Raw genomic sequence first — 25,460 nt, 5'->3', positions numbered from 1 at the left:
GAGCCTGCTCTGATGCTAGCTTGAGATAACTCCCTGTGTGACCTTGGGGGAGGATCTTCTCCCTTCTGAGTTCAAGACCCCCTCTATCAAGTGCCCGGGAAGCATAAGATGAGATGGCTCTGACGCTATACCAGTCCAAGAACCTCCTCACTGGAAGAGCCAGTCAAATATGGCTGCTGGGGAGGTTGGGGGGTCTCATCTTTGGGTTTGTGGGGGCAGAGACCAAGGGTCAGCTGCTTTGGAGATGGTGGCCTGGATGACTTCTAAGATCTTCCCAGCTCATCAATGTGCTGCTCCTTTTTCCTTCTCTCACCCTCAGTGCCCTGCCCGGAAACTCTTGGTTCATATTTCCTCTCCAGGTCACCCCTGGCAACAGTGCTGTCTTTCTGGGTTGGAGGTCAGTCCTGCAGAGCAAGGATGGATGACACAGCACTGGGCACCATGTGGGGCTGAGACACCACTGGGAGCAGGGCCCCATGTTGGGAAACAAAACCAGTCACCCCACCCAGAGGTCAGCTGCTGGCCTCAGTTCCATCCTGCTACCCTCTCCAGATCTGCCAGCAGAGCAGGAAGTGGAGTTGGCAGCTCTCCATCCCACAGCCTCCCCAGCTCACCCTTTCCTCAGTCATCACCCAGAACCTTCTCTCCGCTACCCACCAAACCAAGTAGACACTCCTTAGCTATCCAAGGTTCTGTACTTTCTGGCCTTAATTTGCCCTTCTAGGCCCTCCCTTTGTCCACTTGCCTAATTCAAAGCAATTTTCTGATACACAGATTGAATCACATCCCTCTCCTGCTCAAAGCCCTTCTATGGTGCTCTATAACCTACAGGACAAAGTCCAAGTTCCTCAGCCCAGTAATTAAAAAGTGGCTTCTGCCTCCTTGCTTAGCTCCCATCTTGAGCTGCTTTGCCAAAGTCAAGCTATACTGAATGCCCTCTGAGCACACTGTGCTTTTTCACACCACTGTGCATTTGCATATACTGTTCTCTTGGTTTCTTCAATAAAGAGTTCTTACAAATCAGTAAGAACCATAACCAACTCAAAAGAAAAGCTCCCAATTAACTAGGTAGTTCAGAGAAAAAGAAATACAAATGCCCTGTAAACGTACAGCTCACTTATAAAGAAACATAAGTCATAATAATGAGATATCATTTTCACTTTTCAAATTGCGAAAATTCCTAGAACGTTCATGCCTCTTTGTCTATTAGCTGAAATCTAAACCATCCTTTAGATTCAGCTCCAAAAATATCAACTCTTCTGGACACCTTCTCTGCTCCCACAGTTGCCTGTACATCCTGAGACAGTGCTTAAAACAGGCACGTAGTAGAAGTCCAATAAATATTAGCTCTCAATAATAAAAATAACAACGGCCACACTGTTCTGTAATCATCAGCTAATGGATCTTTTCACCTGCCAGGGAGGTCCCCAAGGGCAGGGATCAAGTCTGACTCATCTCTGCTTTTCCGGCATTAGCACAAGGCCTGGCATAGAGCTGTGCCCAGTAAATGGGTCATCAATGGGACGGCTGAGGTGCAGAGTGAAGGCTGAAGCCAGAAGCAAGCCCTCAGGGCTGCTCTGCTGGGGAAGAACGCTATGGAGGGGAGAGCCCAGATGGAGGGCCAGATCATGGACCCAGCCCCAAGCTTGTAATAAGCTCAACCTCTACTAACTGGTACCCACACTGTGTTGGGCAGGCACTATGCTGGGCACGTTATTCACTATCTCCATTCCTCACAACTCTTTGAGACACGTGGTGTTCCTTGCATTTTAGAGGTAAGAAAACAGCAGCTCAGGGAGGGTGAGTGGCTTTCCTAGGTGGTCTCTTATTGCTCCACACAGTCTCTGTGCTGGCTTGTGGCCACTCGCAGATGCATGACTTTGGACATACCACTTTATCTGAGCCTCTGCTTTCACATCTGAGCAATGGCTGTATATTAAGGGTTTCTCAAACTTAAGAACTGGTGGGCCCCCAAGAATAGAACTTGTAAAGTTCATCAAGGCCCACTTCAAGATACTCTGCACCCAGAGTTAACTGCTACTATGCTAGAAAGTCCTTTGACACCCACATGGTCATAATGTGTAGTAGAGAAGGCAGCTACAGCAATGAGTAGAACTCACTTTTTAGGGAGTCATTCTGATGACCTGGAACATGCTTCTATTAATTTGGGGGAGGATTATCATCTTCATGAAAATAACATTTAAACAAATGATTGTATCATAGTTGATTTTTGACAAAGGTGCTAAGAAAATTCAATGGGAAAGAATAGTCTTTTCAACAAATAGTGCTGGGACAATTGGCTATCCACGTGCAGAAGGATGCCTTACCTCCCACCATACACAAAAATTAACTCAAAATAGATCAAATAATCAATGTAAGAGCAAAAACTATAAAACTCTAAGAAAACATAGGAGTAAGTCTTTGTGACCTTCGGTCAGGCAATGATTTCCTAGATACAATACCAAAAAGCACATGCAATGGAAGAAAAAACTGATAAACTAGACTTCATCCAAATTGAAAACTTTTGCAAAAGACATCATCCAGAAAGTGAAAAGAGAAGTTCATGGACTGCGAGAACACCATGTTACTGTATGACCGAGCAATTCCACTCCTAGGTGTCTACTCAAGTGAAATGAAAACTTACGTCCACACAAAGTCGTGTACGTGAATGTTCATAGCAGAATTACTCATAATTGCCCCAAAGTAGAAACGACCCAAATGCCAATCATTGGGGGCAATGACTCTAATGTCATTCAACTGGGGATGGATAAATAAAATGTGGTATATCCATACAATTTCCATTTATTTCATCTGCAATAAAAAGGAACTATACCGATACATGCTACAACATGGAAGAACCTCAAAAACATCATGCTAAGTGAAAGAAGCCAGACACAAAAGACCACATGCTATATGATTCAAATGATAGGAAATGCTCAGAAAGGCAAATCTATGAAGACAGAAAGTAGATTTGCAATGGCTGGGGGTAGGATGGGGGAGTAGAAATCAGGGGGTAACAGAACTGAGTGAAAATAAAACTGAAGATGGTTGCACAACTCTGTAAATATACTAATGATCATTCAATTGTACACTAAAAGCAGTAAATTTTATAGCATGGAGATTATGCCCTTAATAAAACTTAGAAAAGTGCATTATGCAAGGTCCTGGACTGGGGCTAAAACTTGACATAAACATCATTATTGGGACAATTGACAAAATTTGAATATAAATTGTATATTAGATCCTAGTATCATGCCAAAGTTAAATTTCCTGACTCTGGCTACTGGACTTCCATTATGTAAGAGCATGGAGCCCTGGTGGCGCAGTGGTTAAAGCATTTGGCTGCTAACCAAAAAAGGTCAGGATTTGAATCCATCAGCCGCTTCGCAGGAGAAAGATGTTGCAGTCTGCATCCATAAAGATTTACAGTCTTGGCAACCCCATGGGGCAGTTCTACTCTGTCCTGCAGGGTTGCTATGAGTCAACTCAACCGCAGTGGGTTATGTAAGAGAATGTCCTTATTCTTAGGAAATACATGCTGAAGTATTTAGGCATAAAAGTCATCATGTTTGCAACTCTCACATAGTTTTGAAGGAGAAAAAAGTATGTGTGACAAGGAAAATATTAGCCTAGGAGATAAAATGGGCCACATACACCAGAGACTCCATCAGCCTGAGACCAGAAGAACTACATAGTGCCTGGCTACCACCAATGAGCGCCCTGACAGGGAACACAACAGACAGTTCCTGATGGAGGGGGAGAAAAGTGGGGTGCAGAACTCAAATTCAAGTAAAAAGACCAAACTTGATGGTCTGACTGAGACTGGAGGAACCCCAGAAGACATGGCCCCCGGACTCTCTGTTAACCCAGATCTAAAACCATTCCTGAAACCAACTCTTCAGACAAAGATTAGACTGGATTATAAAACATAAAATGATACTTGTGAAGAGTGTACTTCTTAGTTCATTTAGACACATGAGACTAAACGGGCAGTTCCTGTCCAGAGGCAAGATTAGAAGGCAGAAAGGGATAGGAGCTGGTTGAACGGACACAGGAAATCTGGGGTGGAAAGGGGGAGTGTGTGTCTCATTATACGGATAGCAACTAGGCTCACATAACAATGTGTGTATTAATTTTTGTATGAGAAACTAACTTGAGCTGTAAACTTTCACCTAAAGCACAACATAAAAAAAAAAGAAGGAAAGAAAAAGTGTGTGTGAGAGAGCAAAATTGGCAAAATATTACCAATGGTTAATCTGGGTGAAGGCTGTATGGGAGAATTTTTTTGTACTACTCTTGCAACCCCTCCGTTAAGTGTGAAATTATTTCAAAATAAAGTGTTAAAGAATCCACACACGAAAGATTATTGTATGGAAACTGAAGACCCCTGAGAATAAATCTGTGGACCCCAAAAGGAGAAAAAAAAACCCGATCTAGTTGTGAATGAAGCTCACCCGTGGGGGTACCCTTGCTGACCACATGTCTGTGAGACCCCTAAGAGAAGACATAGCCAGAAGACAGAGGTGGGGCATCACATGCCCGTGTGCCCCTGACACAGCATTTGGTCATTCATTCACCCAACAAGCATTTACTAAGTGCTTTTTTTTTTTTTTTACTATGTGCAAGTCACTGTTCCTGGTACTGGGGACTCAGCAGTGAGCCAAAAAAAAAAAAAAAAAAAACCCACTACCATGGAGCTGACTCCGAATCATGGGGACCCCAGGTGTGCAGAGTAGAACCGTGCTCCATAGTTTTCAGTGGCTGATTTTAGGAAGTGGCTTATCAGGTCCTTCTTCCAAGGCACCCCTGGGTGGACTCAAACCTCCCACCTTAGCAGCTGAATGTGTTAACCATTTGCACCACCCAGGGACTCCCAGGAGTGAACCAAAGAAACACAAATCCCTGCCCTAGTGGTGGTGGTGTTCACTAGGGGTAGGATCCTGTAGGAGGGGACAAGGAATGTGGAAACCTCTCAGCTGGGCCCAGGCCCCAGCCTCCCACTTGACCTGGAAGGTGGAGATTTGCATCTGAATCAACTGGTCCCCCAGAGCATACCAAAACAAAACTCTTCACCTTAGAGCCCATTCAGAATCATAGCGACCCTATAGGACAGAGTAGAACTGCCCCTTAGAGTTTCCAAGGAGCACCTGGTGGATTCAAACTGCTGACCCAGAGCATAAAAAAGACCCAGGGTATAAGGTAGTCAAATTCTGTCCCAAGCAGCAAAGAGGACCACAGCGTTTGACCCCCATGCACGGAGTCCTCGAGTCCCCAAGCAGGGAGAAGGCATATACCCTGAGTCAATTCAGATAGAACTCAGAATGGAATCAGCAAGGGGGGGCAGGGCAGGGCAGGGAGACTGTCAGTGTGAGGGATGCAGGGGTCAGGGTGGGATACCAGTGGGGACTTGACTGCCTCCCACCAAAACCCAGCCTGGACTAGCCAGCCTAGCTCTACCCCCACCGCTAAGCCCTCTAGCCCTGGGGTTGGCTACTCTGAGGCTCTAACTCTCTGAGGCTTTGGGGATTCCCAAGCTGGGAGTCCCTGGATTATTTTAGGGAATTTTGCATCCCATATGCACAACCAACACTGCTGGTAGACCGAATAAATACTAGGTTTCACACATTAACATCTTTCAAATCAAAATAGATGCTCAGTGGCTGTAATCCTGTGGTTTTTCTCTTGTGTGCGTGGGGGTGAGTATCTCCCAATTTCTGAGGATGAAAAGGCATTCTCCCCTCACTGAAAGCAGTCTGGGAGGGACACAAAGGATCAGAGAGGAAGAGGCTGACTCCAGAAGAGGAGGAGGCGGCGGATGCTGGGACAAGGGCTGGGGGCTCCCTCTCTAGTGCTCCCACCTCAACACGTCTCAGGAGCAACTCCTTAAGAGATGAGGGAGCCTGGGGGTCCTGGCTGGCCAAGGGCCCAGCATGAGAGGGGCCTGGCAGAGGTTGGCCTGTCACAAAGGGCACTGGGGGATACCTGTCTGCCTGCCCCCCAGCAGACTGAGAGCCCCTCGAGGGCAGTGACTAGATGAGGTCAAGTCACTTCTGAATCTCAAGCACACAGTGCAGGGCCTAGGTGAGGATTCAGGTGGGCAGCTGGACAGGAGATGCTGAGTAGGAGGCATGCTCAGAGGGGGGCTCAGGCCAGGTGAGGGGCTGACTCCTGGCTCTGCCACTTCTCAGTGGGGTGGCCCCTGCTCACTTGATATGTGTCTAGTGTGAAGGCGGAACTGAATTTTAATTTTTTTTAATTAAAATGTAAATGTACATAGCCACCTATGGCTAGCGGCTGCTTTACTGGACAGCACAGCTCTAGAGCTTCATCATAACACAGAGTGGAGATGACTCTGAAGGTGAGCAGACAGTTCAGAGCCCCATTCCCAGCTGAGATTTGAGGGTCTCTCCTCATGATAAAAGGTGGAGTGCCTGGACAAGTCTCGGCTCCCTCATTTGGTCTGGCTCCGAAACTCATACGCTGAGTGGGCGTGGAGTTCTGGGGAAGGGTGGTATTCACAAACAGGTACTCTGTAATTTCTGACCAATATCAGGGATCTTCAAGGGTAATTGTCCCAGAGAAATCTGGGGCTTTGTAGACACTGACTTAAGGTCCCTGGGTGGTGCAAGTGGTTTGTGCTCAGCTACTAACCTAAAGGTTGGTGGTTCAAACCCACCCAGCAGCACTGCAGAAGGAAGGCCTGACAATCTGCTTCCATAAGGATCACAGCCAAGAAAACCCTATGGAATAGTTTTACTCTGTGACACATGAGGTCGTCATAAGCCAGAACGGACTCCATGGCAATGGGTTTGGCGTTTGGCTTTTAGACACTGGCTTTAGTACTTCCCTCACCCCAGCCTCTGTGAGAGTCCAACAAAACCCTAATGGTACATACCCTATGATTGAAAATATGGCCCAAAGTTTCTGCCCCTCTGCAATGGAACTTGTCTGCTCCTCTATCCAAAAGTGGAGTCTATTCTGCCACTTTGGCCATGTGACTTGCTTTGGCCAATAGAATGTGGTGGGAGTGACGGTTTTCCAGTTCCAGGGCTGGGCCTCAAGAGATCTTGTAGCTTCCACTTTCACCTTCTTGGAATGCTGCCCTGAAACCTCCACGTGAGGAAGTTGGCCTAGCTGACTGGAGGGGCCACATGGAGAACTGAGGCACTCTAGCTGAAAGCCAGCACCAACTGGCAGACATGTGAGTGAGGCCACCTTGGACCTTCTGGCCCAGCTGACCCTTCAGCTGAGGGAGCCCATGGGAGACCAGCAGAAATGCCCAGGTTTTCTGACCACACGATCACACAAAATAATAAATCATTGTTTTAAGGATGCTTTGTTATATATGAATTGACTCCATGGCAACAGGTTTGGGTTTTTTTTTTTTTTTTGGTTTTGTTATGAGTAAGTGCTAACTGACACACATACACACACATATTACTGTTGAGACAGCCTGTGGTGTCACAGCTCGGCTCAGCCCATGCCCCCAGGAGGCAGGATCTGATGAGCGTCCAGGTTTCTAGGTCAGCAGACAGTCACAGTCCAGCCTCTCAGGGTGTGTTTACAATATAAAATTACGAAGCCCTTCCATGTGCTATTGGTGGGCATATTTCTCCCCCTTTTGCAGATGAGGAAAAAGACTCCACTTGCCCAAAGACACCCTTGCTAGGATTTGTCCTCCTCCAGATCTGAGCCTTTTGATCCCCTTTGCTATCCAGAAGTCCCCCAACCTGCAGGCAGTAAACACCTCCAGGAGACACCCCTCTAATTCCCAACTACACACTGGACGGGAAGCTGGTTGCAGGTCTAATGCAGACTCAGGGCCCCAGGCATGGGGGAGGGAATTAGGGCCCCTGGGGAGAGGACCAGGGGGAGCTGCTGCTGACATGCCATTCCAGACGGACCAGGTGGGGCCTGGCTGTGGTAACCGGCACATCGGTCATTTCCATCATCCAGATGACAGAGCAGTGGGGGCACCAGCTGTGAGCCTAGCTGCCACCTTGGAGGAGGGTAGGATGCCATGCTTGGCTCTCCTTGGCGGGAGGGGGGGGAAGCGGAAATAAGTGAGCTTCTTTCCACCCCATCTCCACCAACTAGACTGGGCAATCCCCCAAACTCCAAAGGATATCCCTAAGGAAAGTTCAGTTCTGAGCCTCATTTCTGATGCTGCCACGTTCCTCTGGCAGGCTAGGAGCTTAGATAAGTCACTTGGCCTGCCTCAGTTCTTCATCTGCGAAATAGGGCAGACAGTCCTACTTGGCAGGATAATGGTTGTTGTTGTTGTTGTTAGTTGCTGTCGAGTCAATTCTGATTCATGGAGATCCCATGTGTGCTCCACAGATTTTCAAGGCTGTAGCCTTTCAGAAGCAGACTGCTAGGCCTTACTTCCAAGGCACCTCTGGGTGGGTTCAAACCTCCAACCCTTCTGTTAGCAGTCTAATGCTTAATCATTTGCACCACCCAGGGACTTCTTTGGCAGGATAATATTTCGGAGGGTCCTGGCACACACATTGGGGATTGACACACACTGGACACTCAAAAAATGGCATACAATATTGTGGGTGTTTGGAAGCCTTCCCAGGTCCCCCAGCTGAGCATGGCACGTTGGGGATGCCCTGGGGCAGCCCTGAGTGCTCACTGTGGTTTGCTGGTCTCTGGGTTTCTGTGCTTGCAGATGAAACTGGGCTTGTGATATAGTTCTCGGCTGTTGGAGGTTTGTGGCTCAGCCCAGATGTCTCTCCTTGTTTTGGGGGTCCTACCTCCCACCCTGTGCTCCTTAATCTGGAGCCCCCAGCATTCAGCTTGGCATTGGTACCCATCTTGCTCCTGACCAAGCTCTTGGAATCCGATGTCCTATGGGTGAGTGGTTTGATGATTTCTTAAAGTCTGACTGTCTAAGGCTGCAGCTTCTAGGAAGCTGGGTGAACAGGCAGAGCTGAGACAGCAGGGGCAATAACATGGCTATAAATTTGTCCAGCTCTTTCCTGTGGACAAGGATCCACCCTCCCTTCAGGGGCACATCTGACTTGCCATTGAGGAGGACAGAGCAGATAGGCGTGTTGTGGAGTTCTTATGAGCTCTGGGACCGAGTGGCCCAGGTTCAAATCCCACCTCCGACATTACTGAATAAACTTGGCCAAGGGACTTGCCCTCACTAAGTCCAGCTTTCTCATCTGTAAAGAGAGGATGTGACGACTGCTTGCAGGGCTAGCAGGTGTGCCTTTGCTTTGGTGAGATGATTCCAAAGTGCCATGGCCAGTGTCCATTGCTCATAGCCAGGAACATGCCAGCTTCGATGGCCTCAAAGCTGGAGCAGGACACTTTTTAGGATTTCAACACCAGACTTTTTTTCTTTTCTAAATAGAAACAGCCTGCATTTCAGGCACAAAGCATCCTAGAACCCAGCTATAGACTTTCTATAGTGGGTCTCAACCCTGTTCAATAGACTACCCAGGTGCTGAACCAGCCACCACAACCCTCCCACAGCAAAGGAAGAAGACTTGGGTGAAGCGTGTGACGGTGCCTGGCACACACAGATGCTCAACCAACAAAAGCTGCTGTTATTGTTATTTGTGTTACCAGTGTCTCTAGAGGAGGCCAGAGCCCCAGGGAGGGGTGGTGGCCTGTCCTGGGCTCCTGGGGTTGAGGGCAGAACTGGGGTTTTGTGTTTTCTAGACAGCAGTACTTGAAGATGAAATGTGGTTAGTTACGTTGTTCTTAGAGATTCTGAGGTTTGGGGCTGAACCCAGCTGCCTCTTCATGGTGTGGCCCCCACCCTGCCACCCTTAGTATGCAGCTCCACGGCTCAGCCAGGCAGGTGGCTGTGAGCACCAGCCACTGGTCACCCCTCACCCAGCAGCTCAGAGGTGGGCCTCAGCTGGTCCTGCTTTCAGCAAATGCTTAACCAAGGAGGCCGAACATCCTCCATCAGCAACTCTCAGGGCCTCTATGCCTGATGAAGGAGGTGTCCATAGATGAGGGGAGGGGATGCCAGAAGCCCCCAGTCCCTCTCTCCTTTGAGCCAGAATTCCTGGGGGGCTGTCTACCCTCCACTTCCCTCTGCTTACTCCCCCATCTCTGCTGGCCACTTACTTTTGTGGTTCAGGTCCACTCCTCAGAGAGGCCCCCGCCCTGACTATTCAGCTGAAGTGGCCCCCACCAAGTCATTACCAGTCACCTCAACCTGCTTTATTTTCCTCACTGCAATGTCTGAAATTATCTCACTCAGTCTATTTACTTATTTGTCTGTTTTCCTCCCCTTTTCCCAACTCCAAATGTCAGCTCCAGGAGAGCGGGAATCTTTGTCTGGCTTCTTCACTGTTGTGTCCCCAGTGCCTGTAGGTGCTCAGTGATATGAACACACATGAATGAATTATCAACAGAATAGCTTGCTCAATCCTGATACTGGGGCAGAAAGGGGGCCGTGGGAGGCGGGTGATGAACTGCCCAGTACAAATGAGACATGCCAGCAAGCTCTGTGGTAATTGCCCATGAGCTCCATTTTACAGGTGTAAAACAGGCCCAGAGCAGCCAGGTGACTTGCCCTAGGTCATACAGTGAGGCAGCAGCCCACTTTGGACTGGTACCCAGGCCTCTCTGTACTTCACCACGTGGCAACAGCAAGCTTAAGAGGTGCTGTTCCCCAGTGTCTCAGTTTTCCCTTTGTGCCATGAGGGCATGCGTGGGATGGTCCATGACATGGTGTGATGGAGCAGGGAGGCAGAATTCTTGCCTAAGAAGTCTTAGGGCTGAAAAGGGAAGTGAGGAGGGGCTGTTTCCCCATCTTGCCCCTCCCCACCCTGGCCCTCAGCCAGGTGGGCGGTCACCTCCCTTTGACCACTTCCTCCGGAAATTCCCCCAGAAATGCCCCAGTGCCCACAGCCCCAGAGTAACTCCAGCCTCCAAGCCCAGAAGCCTTACCCCCTCACATCCTCCTGCCAAGAGGACCCCAGGCAGAAACCAGTTAGGGGATATAAATATATATATATAAAAAAATTTTTTTTTTATACACAAATTGCTGATTAGATAAAAAATATTCTTATCTACTTAAAAAAACAATTAACACCAAAAGATAAGCCGGCAGTACTTTAGCCACACCACAGTTACATTTCTTAGGGCCTTGCCTGCTCTCTGCCTGCGTGGCATAGCCTCCTGCCCCATCTCTGCCTCCAGTCTCCCCCTGCCAGTCTGCCCTCCATTCAAGTTCCCAGAAGCATCCTCATACGCAGATTTGAATATTGCAAGGCAATGCAGGAAACGGTTAAGAGCATGGGCTTTGGGGCCAAGCAGATTTGGGGCCTGAGGCCATTTACTGATGGTGTAACTTTGGGCAAGTGAATATAACACCCCGGTTGTCTCTTCTTTGAAATGGAGGTTGTAATCAACCCTACCTCCTGGGACCTCACACAGCACTGGCAGGCCTTAGCAGAGAAGAGTGGTAGATACTGGATGCCTGCTTCTTGCCTGCTCAGCCTCTATTCTCACTTTGGGTGAGACATCCCAATTTTCTTCAGGGAACTCCCTGACTCTACCGTCAGTCCATCTAATCTGTTGGCTGACTCCATCCCTAACTCAAGGGATGAACACAGGGCCAAGCCTGGCCTGTCAGGGTACTGGGCATGTGACCTAAGCTAGGCCAGTGAGACTCTGCTCTGAGTTCTGCTAGGCCAGTGAAGGAGAGCCCTGTGTCTGCTGGATTATTAAATAGAGGATATTGTAAACCTGGAACTGCTGGGGCCATCATGGGCAGAGGCTGTCTGGGAATGGGGTCTAGAGACATGAAAGAAGAGAAAAAGAAAGCAATGCCTGGAGACACAGTAGGAACACCGAGATCCAACTGTGCTTAAAGCCCTGTCTGTCTCAGAAATAGAAGGCAATAAATTCAGACTTGGGCTTAAGCCAGTCTGGATGCACCTTTTTTTTTTTTTTTTTGTGGTCACCTGCAACCAAAAGAGTCCTGGTTAATACAGACTCCTTGCTCCAAGCTCCCTGATGGCTCCTTGGTGCCCACAGATGAAGTCCAGCACTCAGGGATCTGGGCCCCACCTGCCCTCCTTTTTGGCCTCAACTCTGGCCCTTACGCCTCCCAAGCCCCATGCTGCCCCCCAAACACACCACAGAACTCAACCTCCTGGTTCCACCCAGACTCTCCTCTATCCTCTTCACCTGGCCAATTCCCACTTACACTCCAGACCCTGCTCAGGTGTCCCCTCCTCCAGAAACCTTCCCTGAATATTCTTCCTCTACACCGATGCTCAACAGTGTCTGCCCACGCCTCCCACCCCTCTGCTTCTGTCCCTCAGGTAGAGTTCACCAGTTTTTCTCTTTTCAAAATACTCTGCCTTCTGGTATCACTTTAAAAATGAACACTGTAGATTGATTTGAGATTTGTCACATTCAAAATTTGGTTTTAATTCACCACATGCATCTCCTGAGCTCCATGCTCGGCTCGTGGACACAGGGCTCAGTGACCTGGTGCCTGCCCTCAGCGAGCTTGGAGTCTCAGCCAAAATGATTTCTCATTTGGCTCAAGTCCCGTTTCCCGTTGCTGTCGAGTCGATTCCGATTCATAGCGACCCTAGAGGACAGAGTAGAACTGCCCTACAGGGTTTCCAAGGAGCACCTGGTGAATTCGAACTGCCGACCTTTTGGTTAGCAGCTGTAGCTCTTAATCACTATGCTGCCAGGTTTTCCGGCTCAAGTCCCTGGCTGCGAAATGGACAGTTTATAAAATTTTATGATCGAATGATCACATTGATTTTACTTGGGGATAATAACCACTGACATTTGTCAAGCCATTGCTATGTCACTGCATAGCATATGCATATGCATATGCTATGTCCCTGCCCTGTGGAATACTACCCTCATGTTACAGATAAGGAAACTGAGGCCTGGAGAGGTAAAACGTCAGAGCCAGCAAATGGGGCGCTGGGATCTTCCCTGACCTCATGCTCTTTCTACTGGCTTATTACCTCTGCTACATGTGAGCACTCCTTGGGGGCAGCTTAGAAGTGGTTTTAAGCTTCACTGCTTAACACCCAGAGCCAAGCTGGTTCCCCAGTCACTCACGAGCAGGTGCCATTCACACCCACTTCTGTGTGGGCGCCTTTGGGTTCACACCTCACATGTGGTGACACGCTCCCTGTTTTGCAGGCGCTGGGTTTCAGATTCACCATGTTTGCTTCCAGCTGCCAGCTTGATCAGTCTTGGTGGTTAGTTTACTGGGAAGGCGTTTCAACACGAGATTGTTTTGAACATAGTGACTTCCCCGTCTGTCCCTGGCACGGGCGGGGTCCCCTCAAGAGGCCATGAAGCCTCACCAAAGGGTAAGTCCCAAATGCTAAATTGTGGGGAAATGTGTTCGATTGCCTCATTTAGAAAAGGTGGTGGTCTGTTCCGGCACCTCATGGAAGCCTCACTTGATTCTCTGCAATGTGTGGCAACTTACAGAAAATGCAGGGCACACAGTAGGTGCTCACTAAGTGCTCTTGTCTCCTTTCCTCACAGCCTTACAGAGGGGGGCACTTTTTACCCACAATCAGGTTCAGTTCCATGACCCTCCTGCTGCCCTGTCCCGGCCCAGGCACTAATCCTGACCTGGACTCCAGGCAAGAACTTCAACACCCAGCACAGCCGGTCAGCCCCACTGTGCGTGGGCCCTGAACTGACCTGAGCCCCAGGCCTGACCCCGGGGTTCCTGCTCCCTTGGTTCTGATTCCCCTGGCCAACTCCTATGCTGCCCTCAAAATCTAGCTCAGCTGCCACCTCTTACAGGAAGCCTTTGGGGAGCCCCTCCGGATGTGAACGCTGATGGTCACATCCTCTGGGCTCCCACAGGCCTCAGCCCTGATTGCTCTGTGTGGTAATTTCCTCTTTTCTTGCCCTACCTCCCCGGGGAACACTGTGAACACCCCAAGGCAGAAACAGAGTCCTGTGTGACAAAGGTACAATTATTCCTGTCTTACAAAGGAGAAGACTAAGTGGAGAGGACACACAGTTTGTGCCTGCTCCACATCTGTTCCCCCTTTGGTAACAGTCTGTTGATTTCCCATGGGAGCCAGCCCTCCCTAACTCATAGTTCCTGGGGTCTATAATCCAGGTCTGACCAATCAGAATATTTTTTTCTCCCTGGACACAATGGTTGGTCCAGAAATGGACCAGTGAGTCAAGGCAGACCAATGAGATGATTCCTGGGACTTTTGGTAGAACTATGGGAGAAGCCCATACATTGACAAACTGATCCTGAGTTGCCAAGGACCCCCACAAGAAAAAAGCCTGCCTCAGAGGGAAGCCAGTAGGGAGGAAAGCAGAGGCGAGAGGTGAAAAGTCCAAACCCATTATATAAACTGGACTCCTGGATCCAGCCATGCCTGAAACCACAACCACTTAGATTTCTCAGCTCCATGAGCCAATTAAATCCCTTTTCTGTTTAAGTCTGTTGATTTGGATTTACTGCCACTGCAATTAAAAGGGTCACTGACCAACTGAGGCTCAGAGAGGTGACTTGACAACCCAAGGTTGCAGGGCTGAGACAGTGGCAGAGCTGAGACTAACACCAAAGTCCGGGCTCTCAGCCTGCTTCAGCTGCCTGATCATGTGGTTACAGCCCCAGCTGACAGCTGCCTCCATGCTCCCTGCCTGCTGGGTGTGGTCCAGACACCCCCCTCACCTCTTCCCCAGAAGCAGCAGGATATACACGCCTGGCCATTGGTTTGCTCATTCATCAGATGGGGCCAATGACCCCTCCCTCACAGAATGGTGATGAAAGTCAAAGGATACCTCAAAATGGCCTGGCCCACAAGGTGCTCAGCGGATGGAGGCTCCCTCCTGAGGCTTCGTCATAGCCTGCTCTCACACACCTGCCCCCACCTGCCTGACACCCTGCAGCTTGGACCCACACATAGGCTCCAGACACCACCTTGCCCACACCTGGTCAGCCTTGCTGTCTTGGAAGTAAACCACCTTTCCAGGCAGGGGTCTCAAAGGCTGTGCGGCTCCAGCTTGCTGGTGGTGGTTCTAGCACAGCCCCTGTTCACTCCAAGCACACATAGGAAGAGGTTGGCGGGAGATTAGAGGGCCTGAGCCGACCTCCTGCACCCTGGGGTCTCATCTCGGCCCACTGCCCTGGGGGAAGGGTCATCTGGAAAAATCCAGGGACTCAAGGGCAGCTTCCAACCAAGGAAAATCCTCCTCCTCTCTCAGAGACTAAGGATCTTCAAGGTGCAACAGGGGAATGGAGAGGAGAAAAGGAGGGAGAAGGGAGAGGGTCCACCATGACCTGAATTTACTTGCTGTCTCACAACAATCTCCCTTTGTTCTTAAGCAAGTGGAGGCCCAAGGAAGCCCGTGGCTTGACCAAGGCCACACAAGTGGGAGTGCAGAGCCGAGGATGGACCTGGGTTTACTAGACTCTAAAGCCTGTGTGAGTCCCTGGTTGGCTCAAACAGTTAAGTGTTTGGCTACTAACCAAAAGGTTGGTGGTTCGAACCCACCCAGAGGCACCTTGGAAGAAAGGCCTGGCGATCTACTTCCAAAAGGTCATAGCCTTGAAAACCCTGTGGGGCACAGTTCTACTCAGATGCACATGGGGTCACTATGAGCCGGAGTCAACTTGACAGCAACTAGTTTTAAAGCCTGTGGCACTGAGTGCCCCCACAGCCGCCCCCTCAGAGGGGCAGGAGAAGTTTCAATGTTAAGTACGAAGGTGCTCTGTTAGCTGAGCCAAGCTGAAGAGGGTCGCCTTCTAACTATGACTTGGTTGATGGGCTTCCAGAAGTTTCAGGGGGAGATGTCATGACAGACGCTCCATGTCTCCTCCTGAAGCCCTATTCTCTCTCCCTCCTGCCAAAGCGGGGCTCAGCCAGCTCACGGGTTTCTGTTCTGGGGCTCAGGACTGAGCTCCCAAACTCCAGGCATCTGACAACCTCAGCAAGACCGTGGCCTTACCCGTTTCCACTTTAAATCCACCCACTTCTTTTTTTAAAACGTTGCTTTATCCTAAGTATGAATATCTGTGAAATAATGAATTGCATCTGCTAGTTTCGTTTTCTAATATGCGATGAAGAAATATGTATCTATTAAAATAAAGCACGTTTGTCTACTCACCCTCTCCCTTGCTGTCCTTCCCTGACCTTACTTGTCTTCACAGACCACATCACCCCTGATGTACATTTGTGGGTTCACTGCATTTCCTGTCTCCCCCACACCTAAAGGCAAGCACCTGAGGGCAGGACTTTTTATCTCGTTTGTTTATCACTTCTATAACCCCAGAGACAAGACGGTGCCTGGTACAGGGTAGGCATTCAATAAAGTTAGATGACTGAATTAATGAGTGAATGGCATGGAACTCTGCCTCGAGTCACGGGCGCCAAAAGGCTCTGATTCCAGCTGGACATTTCACAAAGACTCAAGCCCTCGAGAAGGGGTTGGCAGAGGTTGGGAGGTTGTCCTGGCTCCTGGTCACCCTCTCTATACCCTGCCCTCAGGAGTGCCCCTGCCAGGCTGGACTGAAGTGGGCCTTCCCCTGGACCTTGAGCAGTGGGGCCACGTCCCCTGGCCAGCTCCCCAGCCCATGCCCTGAGCACAGCAAAGGCAGGTTGTGGGCTCCAAGCTCCAGCCCCACAGCCTAGCCATCTAGGTTCTCCTCAGGCCCACGGCCCTCTGGCAGGTGGGGTCACCAGGGACCTCTGTGGATGGGTCAGAGGACGCCTTTGTGACCAGAGTGCAGAGGGCAGCGGGGGAGCCCTGATTTCTGCAGCTGAATCTCCCCAACCCAGCCCTGGCCTCTGGGGGCCTGCACGACAGATAGTCCCTTCCCGGGATGAAGATCTGGGGGAGGGGGCTCTGCCTCCCTGGGATGGGCCCAGCCCACGGGTAGATGGAAAAACTGAGGCCCAGTGATGAGGAAGTCATGGGATCATCCCCCACTCCTGCCCAAAAGCCACATGATTTACTGAGAGGCTCAGAGCCATGCTGGGTTCAAATCCCAGCTCCCCAAATGACACCGGTGTGTGACCCTGGACGGTCGTCCTGACACCGCTGGGCCTCAGTTTCCATATCTGGCAGATGGTGCTAGTCATTCCCTTCCAGGGCTATTGAGAGGATTAGATGGAGAAGCAGGATGCAATGGGGAATCTCCCTGAGGGGGCAGGTAGCCCAGACCCCCAATCTCGCTAGAGGGGATTTCCTAAGGCACACACCGAAAAGCGTTGCCAAATCCCACATCCCGTATGTCCAGAGGTGCCCACCCACTTGGTGACCATCCCAAAGGTCCCTCTGACTCCAGAGCCTGCAGGTCCTCAAGGTTCTATTCTGAGTCTTTTCAGAAAGAAGCTGGAGTTGTTAGCAGGTCCTGGAGGGCTCTTGGTGGACACACCCTAGGCCACTGCACAGCCGGGGAAGTGGCGCTGGGAGAGGAAGAGACTGACCCAAGCTGACCTTGGAGGAGGGGAAACTCCGAGGGGAAACTTCTGCACAGGGTCGACCCCACTGATAGGAAGCCTTCTGTGCCCTCTGACCTGCTCCCCCTTTCCCATGTGCTGAAGGTTTACGCTCCTCCAGGGGTAAGGGGAGAGCCCTGGGTTAGGGTCCTGACTCTGCTTTTTACCCACTGTGTCACCCCTCTGGACTCAGTTTATTCAATTGTAAAATGACAGTTGTCAAGCATCCTGTTTCTCAGGGTGGTTGGTGAGAGCCCCAGGCAGAAGACCAAATGCTCCCAGTAACCCTAGACTGTTCTGACCCACCAGGGCCCCCTCCAAGGCCTCGAGGTTGTCTAAATGCCCAGCGGAGCTAGTGAATCCCCTCCATCCCCTGGCAGTTGTGGGATGGAGGGGGTTCACTAGCTCCCCTGGGCATTTAGACAACCTTGAGGCCTTGAAGGGGGCCCTGGTGGGGTCCTCAGGCCCAAGGCCAGCTGGAGTGGCATTCAGGTAGTGAGAAACAGAGGTCATAGGAAACAGCACCCAGAAACAGTGAAAACCCCAATCAAAGCCCCTGAGACCCTAAACCACACAGGCGTCCCTTATGAATACCAGCCCCTCAGCGGTCTCTCAGACAGCTGAGCCTCCCGCCCCTGGCCAGGCCCTAGGCTGGCAGCACTCACCATCTCGGGGTGGAGGGGGTGCTGGTCTCCTCGAGCTCCAGTGCCCCGCCTGCCTCCACTGCTCCTGGGGAAACACGCTGCAGGCCCTCCCCACAGCAGTGCTTGATAGCAACTTCCTCCTTGCTCAGCCGGCATCCAGCAAGCCACGCCCTGGGGCTCACAGGGCTCCTCCAGGGGCTGGCTGGCCCAAAAGGCCTTACCGGGCTGGCCCCGGAGGCTCTGGGGCATAAATAATACAGCTACCTCCCTGGACAGTCTCTTGGAGTGATCAGATTTCAGGGCCACTCCAGTTTCGGCGACGCTGCTTTCTTTTAGAGCATTAGGCCCCAGCTGGGTCTCTGGCCACATGGGCGTTACCTCCCCACTGAGGTCCAGCTAGACAGGCAGGACAAAGGCGGTATGACAGGTGGCCTGGAGAGAGGCTGCCCTACTTACTTTGAAAGCAGCTCCGGCCCAACTGGGACACAGGGATGGCGGGAACAGTGGCCGTCAGTCTCTTCTTCATCATGGCCAAATGGGTGCTCTGAGGCCTCCGTGCACCCACCTCCCAGACTCTGCCCACAGGTCCTGCCACTGGAGTGCTCCCTCACTTCTCCCCCTATCAGCTCCCTCTTTCCTACTCTCTGAAACCATGCCCAGGGCTCCCCTCCAGGACACGGTCTCCTTACCCCATCTTAGAGTGATCTGGCCCCCTTCTGAATTCTGCTGTCATCCGTCTGTCAGTCTGTTACTTCTCTGGGTATCATCATCATAGCTCATCTAAACCACACCACCCCGCTTCCTACCCGGTCTTGTTGTGCCCCCAGCCCCACCCCTCCCTGTCCCTCTCCACAGTCTCACCTCCTCACTGTGGCCCGACTGACTTTTAAAACAGAAAGCTGATCATGCCATCATTTATCCTGCTTAAAACTCTGCTCTAGATTCCCATCCCTCTCCACTCTCTGAGCTCTCACCATGACCCACAGGCTGCTTTCGGGCACCACCTGTCTCCTGGGAGCTCTGCCCCCGTTTGCCCTGTTCTTCAAATACATCAGCATGCTCCCACCACAGGGCCTTCACACCTGCTGTTCCCTCTGCCTCCAGGTTGCACAAGCTCACTCCTTCCTGCTACTCTCAACTCAAGGCCACCTCCTCAGGCAGCCCTTTCTTTTTTTCACAGCGTTTCTTGAGATGTAATTCACATACCATAAAATTCACCCATTTCAAGTGTGCACTTCAGCGGTTGTAGTATATTCGGAATTGTCCATCCATCACCACAATCTAATTCCAGGACTTTTTCATCACCCCAGAAAGAAGCCCCATACCCATTAACAGTCACTTTCATTCCCCCCTCTCCCCAGTCCCTGGTAACCACTAATCTACTTTCTGTCTCTATGGATTTGCCTATTCTGGACATTTCATGTAATCGGAATCCTACAATACGTGGTTCTTTGTGATTGATTTATTTCCCCCAGCATAATGCTTTCAAGGTTCATCCATGCTGTAGCACGAATCAGAACTTCATCTCTCTTTACGGCCAAGTAATATTCCATTGTATGGATGTACCACATTGTGTTTATCCACTGTCAGCTGGTGGACATTTGTTGAGGCCTTTCTTGACCACCCCAGGTAACGGGGGCTCCTCCACCCCAATCTCTTTATCACCCCTCCCCGTTTTCTCTCTCTTGGCACTGATCCACCTTCCTCTGCTTGTTTTCTCTTATTGTCTCTCTCCCCACCAGCATATCGGCTCCATGATGGCCAGGGCCCTGTCCAATTTACTCATTGCTGTGCCTCCAGGGTCTAGCACAGGCCTGGCACATAGTAGGTGCTCAGGAAATATCTGTTGACTGATGAGCACAGCCTTTCCCCCTGTGTGCTGGGGCTGCTTATGCCCAGGTGGTCTCTCTGTCAGGCTCTGAGCTGGCTGAGGACATGCTGCCCCACTTGGTTCACCAAGACAGGGCCTCACAGATGATCACAGTCTAGCTCCCTCCTCTCTGCAATGCACGGGGCCCCTCACATGCAGATGGGAGAATATGTACTAGGCCCCTGGCACAGTGCCAGCACAGAGCAGGTCTTCCTCAATCCCACAAAGACTTGCCGAGGGGGCGGGGACAGGGAGGAGGAGAGGAGGAAGGGGCTGCAGAGGTTGAGGACTGTGAGCACCAAGTATGAAAGGGTGAAGCAATCAACAAATGGATTACTGTGTCCTTTGGCCAGTGCCCAGACCCAGAGAGGGGATAGTTCTGCTCTGTACTGCCTAGACTTCCCTGCCCCTACCCCATTCTCAGCTCTGAGCCCTGCCCAGAGAGGGACAGGGCCAGCCTGTGGCATGTCCAGTGGAGAAGGCAGTGGGGAGGGAGCTCAGTCTCAGGGAGTCCTGGGCGTTGCAGGGCTGCCCCAGGACAGGGAGCAGATGGGTTGTGGGCCCCTAGTGGGTGAGTGTGTGGAGTGTCATAGGGAGAAAGGAGAGAATATCCAGGCCGGGCCAGTGAGTTCTCTGTCCCAGGAGGTATGCGTACAGGGCCTCCCGCCGAGGGCATCAGATGGCTAATAGGCAGGGAAGCTGTCTTGAAGCTCTCAAAGCCTGGCTACCAGCTGCTCCCTGGCCTCCTCCCCAGATGTAGCCACATTGGGCAGGGGTGGGGTGGGGGCACGGCCTGAGCAGCAGGGTCTGCTCGGATAAGCCCCAGACCTGTATCCTGGGCAGTGTGTGTCCTAAGGGGCTGCCCCTGCCTGCAAGGCAGCTCAAACGCCCTGGTGGCTCTGAAGCCACATCATGGTCTTCCCTCCTTTCCCAAATACCCCAGGTGCAAAAGTGGTTTTCCTGCCTGACCCCAGCGGCTGAGGCTACATCATGAGGTCAGGTCCATGACTGGGACACAGAGGTGTGCGCTGAGAGAAAGGGCCACCCTGGTAGGCAGGTGGAGAGCAAGACTCATACATAACAGTCCTACACCCACCCTTTGAGAACCACTACATTATCACACACATTCTACAGATGGGGAAACTGAGGCTCAGGGAAGCTGAGCCAGTACCCAACCACAGGGCACTAAAACAGTCAACATTTACCCAGCACTGACTCCATCCCAGGCCTCACTCACTTAATCTGCAGAAATCCCATATGTCACCTCCGCAGCTGCAAAGTGGCTGAGCCAGGCTTCCAACTCAGGTTCTACCCCCTACATCCCTCTGCCTTCCCCACCTGGAGACACCGAAGAGGAAGGAGAAAGGAGGCCCCCGATGAGCTCCTACTGTTGCCAGGTGGACAAAGCCCACTTCTAATCTTACCTTCTAGAAGCCAGCCCTTGACAGGTGAGAAAACAGCAGGGAGCGGTGATCGCGGCCCTCACAACCTACCAGTGCTGGCTTTGGATCCTGGTGTGCCCAGCTTCTGGGTCTTTCGGCCTGGGACGGGGCCCAGAGCCAGAGAGGCCCCTTCTCAGGGACCTCAGGCCACCCTTCTGGGGTCCCTGCTGGCTTCCCAAACTGCAGCTGCTGAAGCCTTGGGCAGGAGGGCCTGAGCCGGCCAGCGGCAGGCAGCCTGCTCCCCACACACCTTGCACTTTTCCAGATGTGAGCAGCCCGGGCCAGGGGCAACGGCACACTCGGAAGGGAATCTGAAGACGCAAGTAGAAAACTATGTGCTGTCCGATCGCAACCCTCCAATTTGTCCCTGCAGCCGCCAGCTCTGCCTTGGGCCGCAGACGCGCTGACTCAGGTCTTCCCCGGCAGTGGAGGGGGCTGGGATCCCGCTGAGGCCCTGTTCTGTCCGTCTGTCTGGCTCAGGGAGTGGCCTCAGCCCTCTTGGGGAGCCTCCAACAAGATGGGGTAGGGACCCTGGAGCCCCTCAAGGCCGGTCCTCCCCAGCTAACCACAGAGGCGCCCTGTACTTATAGGTGCTAAGCGTGTGTCTGGGGCAAGCCCAGTGCCAATTATGGTGCCCACACCCACCAGGCTGCCCCCATCACTGACAGTGAGGCAGCCACATGGAGCTCCGATGGAGCCAGTCCTCACAGCACCTGTGGAGTAGGCCTGCCCGCTGCCACTAACAGCTTCCAACGCAACAAAAATGGGTGAGCAGTTAGTGTGAGCCATGTGAGGCTTCACCCCACAACTATCCCCATTTGTAAATGAGGAAATGAAGGCACAGAGAGGCTGGTCAGCCTGACCTGGCGAGGCTGTGCCACTTCCCCTGAGAGACCGCCTAGGCAGAGACAGCAACTTGGCGAGGGTGAGGGCCTCCTAGCGCATGGCCCACTGCATCCTGTAAACAGCCCTGAGGTTTCCAGAACGCTAATCCCCGGAAGCCTCAGGAGAGAATGAGATGCAGGAAAATCCAGCTGTGGTTAGAGGGAAAAGCACATGGGCACTCCCCAAAGCCCAGGGACTCGCCACTGTCTGGCCCAGCCTCCAAGTCGTTCCACCAAGGAGGTCCATCTCAGGGGGGCAGGCGAAGGAGGCAGCGCTGACTCACTCGCTAGGGGCGGGAGGAGTGAGAGCTCTGCATCTCCCCATCCCCATGGCTGGCCAGTTGGCATTCTCTCAGCCTTCACTGTATCCCGTTCCCCTCATACCTGCCCAGAACCCAGATCCATCCCTGTAATGCCGCCCACACTCACCCACTCACTCACCCCTGCTGGGGCCCAGGGCCCCAGATTCTTGCCGGGCAGCAGAGACCACTGTGGCCACTGTCATTTTGATTTCTGATCACAGACACTGAGAGTGAGCTGGGTCTTCCCTTTCCCCTTGGCTGCCAGGAAGCTCGGCAATTTTCACTTCAACAGAAGGACATCCTCAAGCTTCTGTTCTGTTTTAATTTTTTCCCTGGGTCATGACATCCTATTCTAAATTGCGCTTTCCCTGGTCCTGATGTTTTCTTCTCTCCCTCTCTTTTTAATTGTGGTTAAGTATATATATGTATAACAAAACATATGTCATTTCAACATTTTTTACATATACAATTCAGTGACATTAATTACGTTCACCATCTTGTTCAACCACCACTGTGATCTATCTCCAGACCCTGATGTTTTGTTAACTATTTTATTGTAGGTATTTCCTGTAAACTAGCACAAGTATTTTGGGAAGAAAAGAAGGAAGGCAGGCAGGCTTATACACTGCTAGTGAGGGTGGGAAGAAAGAGGGAGAGAGAATCTTCCAAACCCTTATCCTTTTAAAAGCTTGCCTTTAAGTAAACAACGCCTCTTGGTAGTATCCAACTACACCTCCCAAATAAGCCCGTCCTAGATGGAACTGCTGGCCCTGACCAGTCCCCCGTTACTGATGAGGAAACTGGGACCTCAGCATTGCCTAAGATCACACAGGACCAGGACCCCAGCTTCCTGATTCCTGGTCTGGACTCTTTCGGCAGCTGCAGAGCCTAGGGTTGACCCCAGGTGGGTGTCCCCTCCCTCAGGGGCCCAGGAGCTCTCTCTACCCTCTTTCTCCACTCCCGGACCAGGACACACCTCCTATCTCTGCCACACGGAGCTCTGACAGGCAGGCGCCTCCCCTGAGGAGGCTGGACAACAGCAACACCTTCTAACATTACTGAACACTGGCCAAGTGCCAGGCTCTGTTCTTTGCCCTTATTACCTCATCTAATCTTCACACTAATCCTATGAGATCTGCACATGGGAAAACTTCAGCCAGAGAGGCGAAATAACTAGGAATGTCAAAGCCGGGTTTAGCCCTGAGCAGCCCGGCACCGAGTATAGGCCGAGCCCACAGCCACATTCATGGCCACCCAGTACAATGGCTCTGGGAAAGCAGTTTGGGAACGCTGTTTCACTGGGGGACACAGCTCAGAGAAGTTAGGTGACAAGACCATGACCACACAGCTGGCGGGAGCCTGTGGCTCAGGGCCAGGAGTTATGTAACAAGCACAATCCCTGTGCATACCATGAGCCCGCCAGCCACAGAGTACCTGCTGCCTGACACTGCCCACAGGCACTAGGGTTCCCAGCCCTTTCCTTAGAGCACCAGGTGTGGCCTTTCCTGGTCTCCATACCTGCTCCCCCCCGGGCTGGGGCCCCGAACCTGGCCCAGCCAATGCGAGGTGGCAGGCAGCGCCCCCGCCACACACCTCCCCGTACCTGAGGGTCCTCACAGAGATGCAGTACTTCCACATAAGGCTCCACATGGCACTGCCATCCCCCTCATGCCTGACTTGGGTGGGGATGAGGGTCGTCTGGGCTTCAGGACTCCTGGCCAGGGGCTGGCTCTCTTGATAGCTCTCAGGTCACTTCCTTCTTCATGGTTGGAAGAAGAAAGAAAAGGCCCAAATGCCAGGGAAGGTGGGGGAGCCGGATCTCACAGGCCCTGCGGGGCTCAGCCCCCGGCCTTGTTGGCCCCACACGTCCGGCTCTCCAGACCCTCTAGGTCCTCGCACACCAGCCCTATGGCTTCTGCACAACCTTGCGCCTGCCTCCTGCCAGGAGACAGCAATGGCCGGGGTCCAGGGGAGCAGTGAGTCACTCAGGGCGGGACGGTGAGGGGCGTCCACCGGCCAGGGAAAGCGTGGCTGCTGGGAGCTCAGAGCTGATCCTGTGTCTGTGTCTGAGGCTGGCCTGGGACAGGAGGCCAAGCGAGAGGGCGGGCTGGAGGCTGGGTGGGGAGGCAAGGGCCGGCCCACATCCTCCCCCTTCTCCCCAGAGGCCTAAACCCAACACCGCCACAGCGGGCCCAGCCCACCCGACCAGAAAGGAGCTGCCCTGACTGCTCAGCGTACAACCTGGAGAAAAGCTTGAGTTTGCCAAAAAAACAAAATAAGGAAAAACTCAGTGATGTTTCCTGGGAGAGCGGCAGCCCACAAGGGTCTCCACTGGGCCGGTGAGACAGAGTTTTCAGCCCTGGCCAGACCAAGTACCTGCTCTGTGACAAGGCAGGGAGCAGCCAGCCACTCTCAGATCCCTGGGGCTCATGGTGCCCTAGGCTCTCTCTACAGATCCATAGCTCACTCAGCCACTTCTCCCAATGGCCTGATGAAGTGGATGTTATGGTCAGCTCCATTCTACATGTGAGGAAACCGAGGCACCAATGGCGAAGTGACTGAGCCCACGTTACAGACCTAAGAAATGGTGGAGGTGGGATTTGAACCCTGCCGTGGAGCCCTGGTGGTGTAGTGGTTAAGAGCTATGGCTACTAACCAAGATGTTGGCAGTTCAAATCCACCAGCTGGTCCTTGGAAACCCTATGGGGGTAGTTCTACTCTGTCCTATAGGGTCACTATGAAATCGGAAGCCCTCAATGGCAATGGGTTTGGGTCGGGCTCCAAGGAGCTCTGGTGACACAGTGGTTAACCACTCAGCTGCTAACTGAAAAGTCAATGGTTGGAATCTAGCAGCCACTCCATGGGAGGAAAGACCTGGCG

At 52.0% G+C, this 25,460-nt stretch overlaps 1 protein-coding gene across 5 annotated transcripts in view; it reads right to left on the bottom strand.

The window, feature by feature from the left end:
- Positions 1-25,460, bottom strand: part of IQSEC1 (IQ motif and Sec7 domain ArfGEF 1) — a 456,568-nt gene that overhangs the window by 133,356 nt on the left and 297,752 nt on the right. The window contains exon 1 of one of the 5 annotated variants that reach the window (XM_049863202.1): positions 24,184-24,782. The exons of 3 other annotated variants lie outside the window; for them this stretch is intronic. In XM_049863202.1, the coding sequence (XP_049719159.1) occupies positions 24,184-24,230 (47 nt within the window). In that variant the 5' untranslated portion in view covers positions 24,231-24,782. Of the gene's footprint in view, positions 1-18,103; positions 18,307-24,183; positions 24,783-25,460 lie in introns of those variants that run through there. One more of the 5 variants, XM_049863207.1, reaches the window with a different exon arrangement.

Source organism: Elephas maximus, chromosome 20, assembly GCF_024166365.1.
Source record: "Elephas maximus indicus isolate mEleMax1 chromosome 20, mEleMax1 primary haplotype, whole genome shotgun sequence".
In the NCBI taxonomy this organism is placed as follows: domain Eukaryota; kingdom Metazoa; phylum Chordata; class Mammalia; order Proboscidea; family Elephantidae; genus Elephas; species Elephas maximus.
Note: the sequence above shows the minus strand (reverse complement) of the source record. Positions and strands in the feature narration are given on the sequence as shown.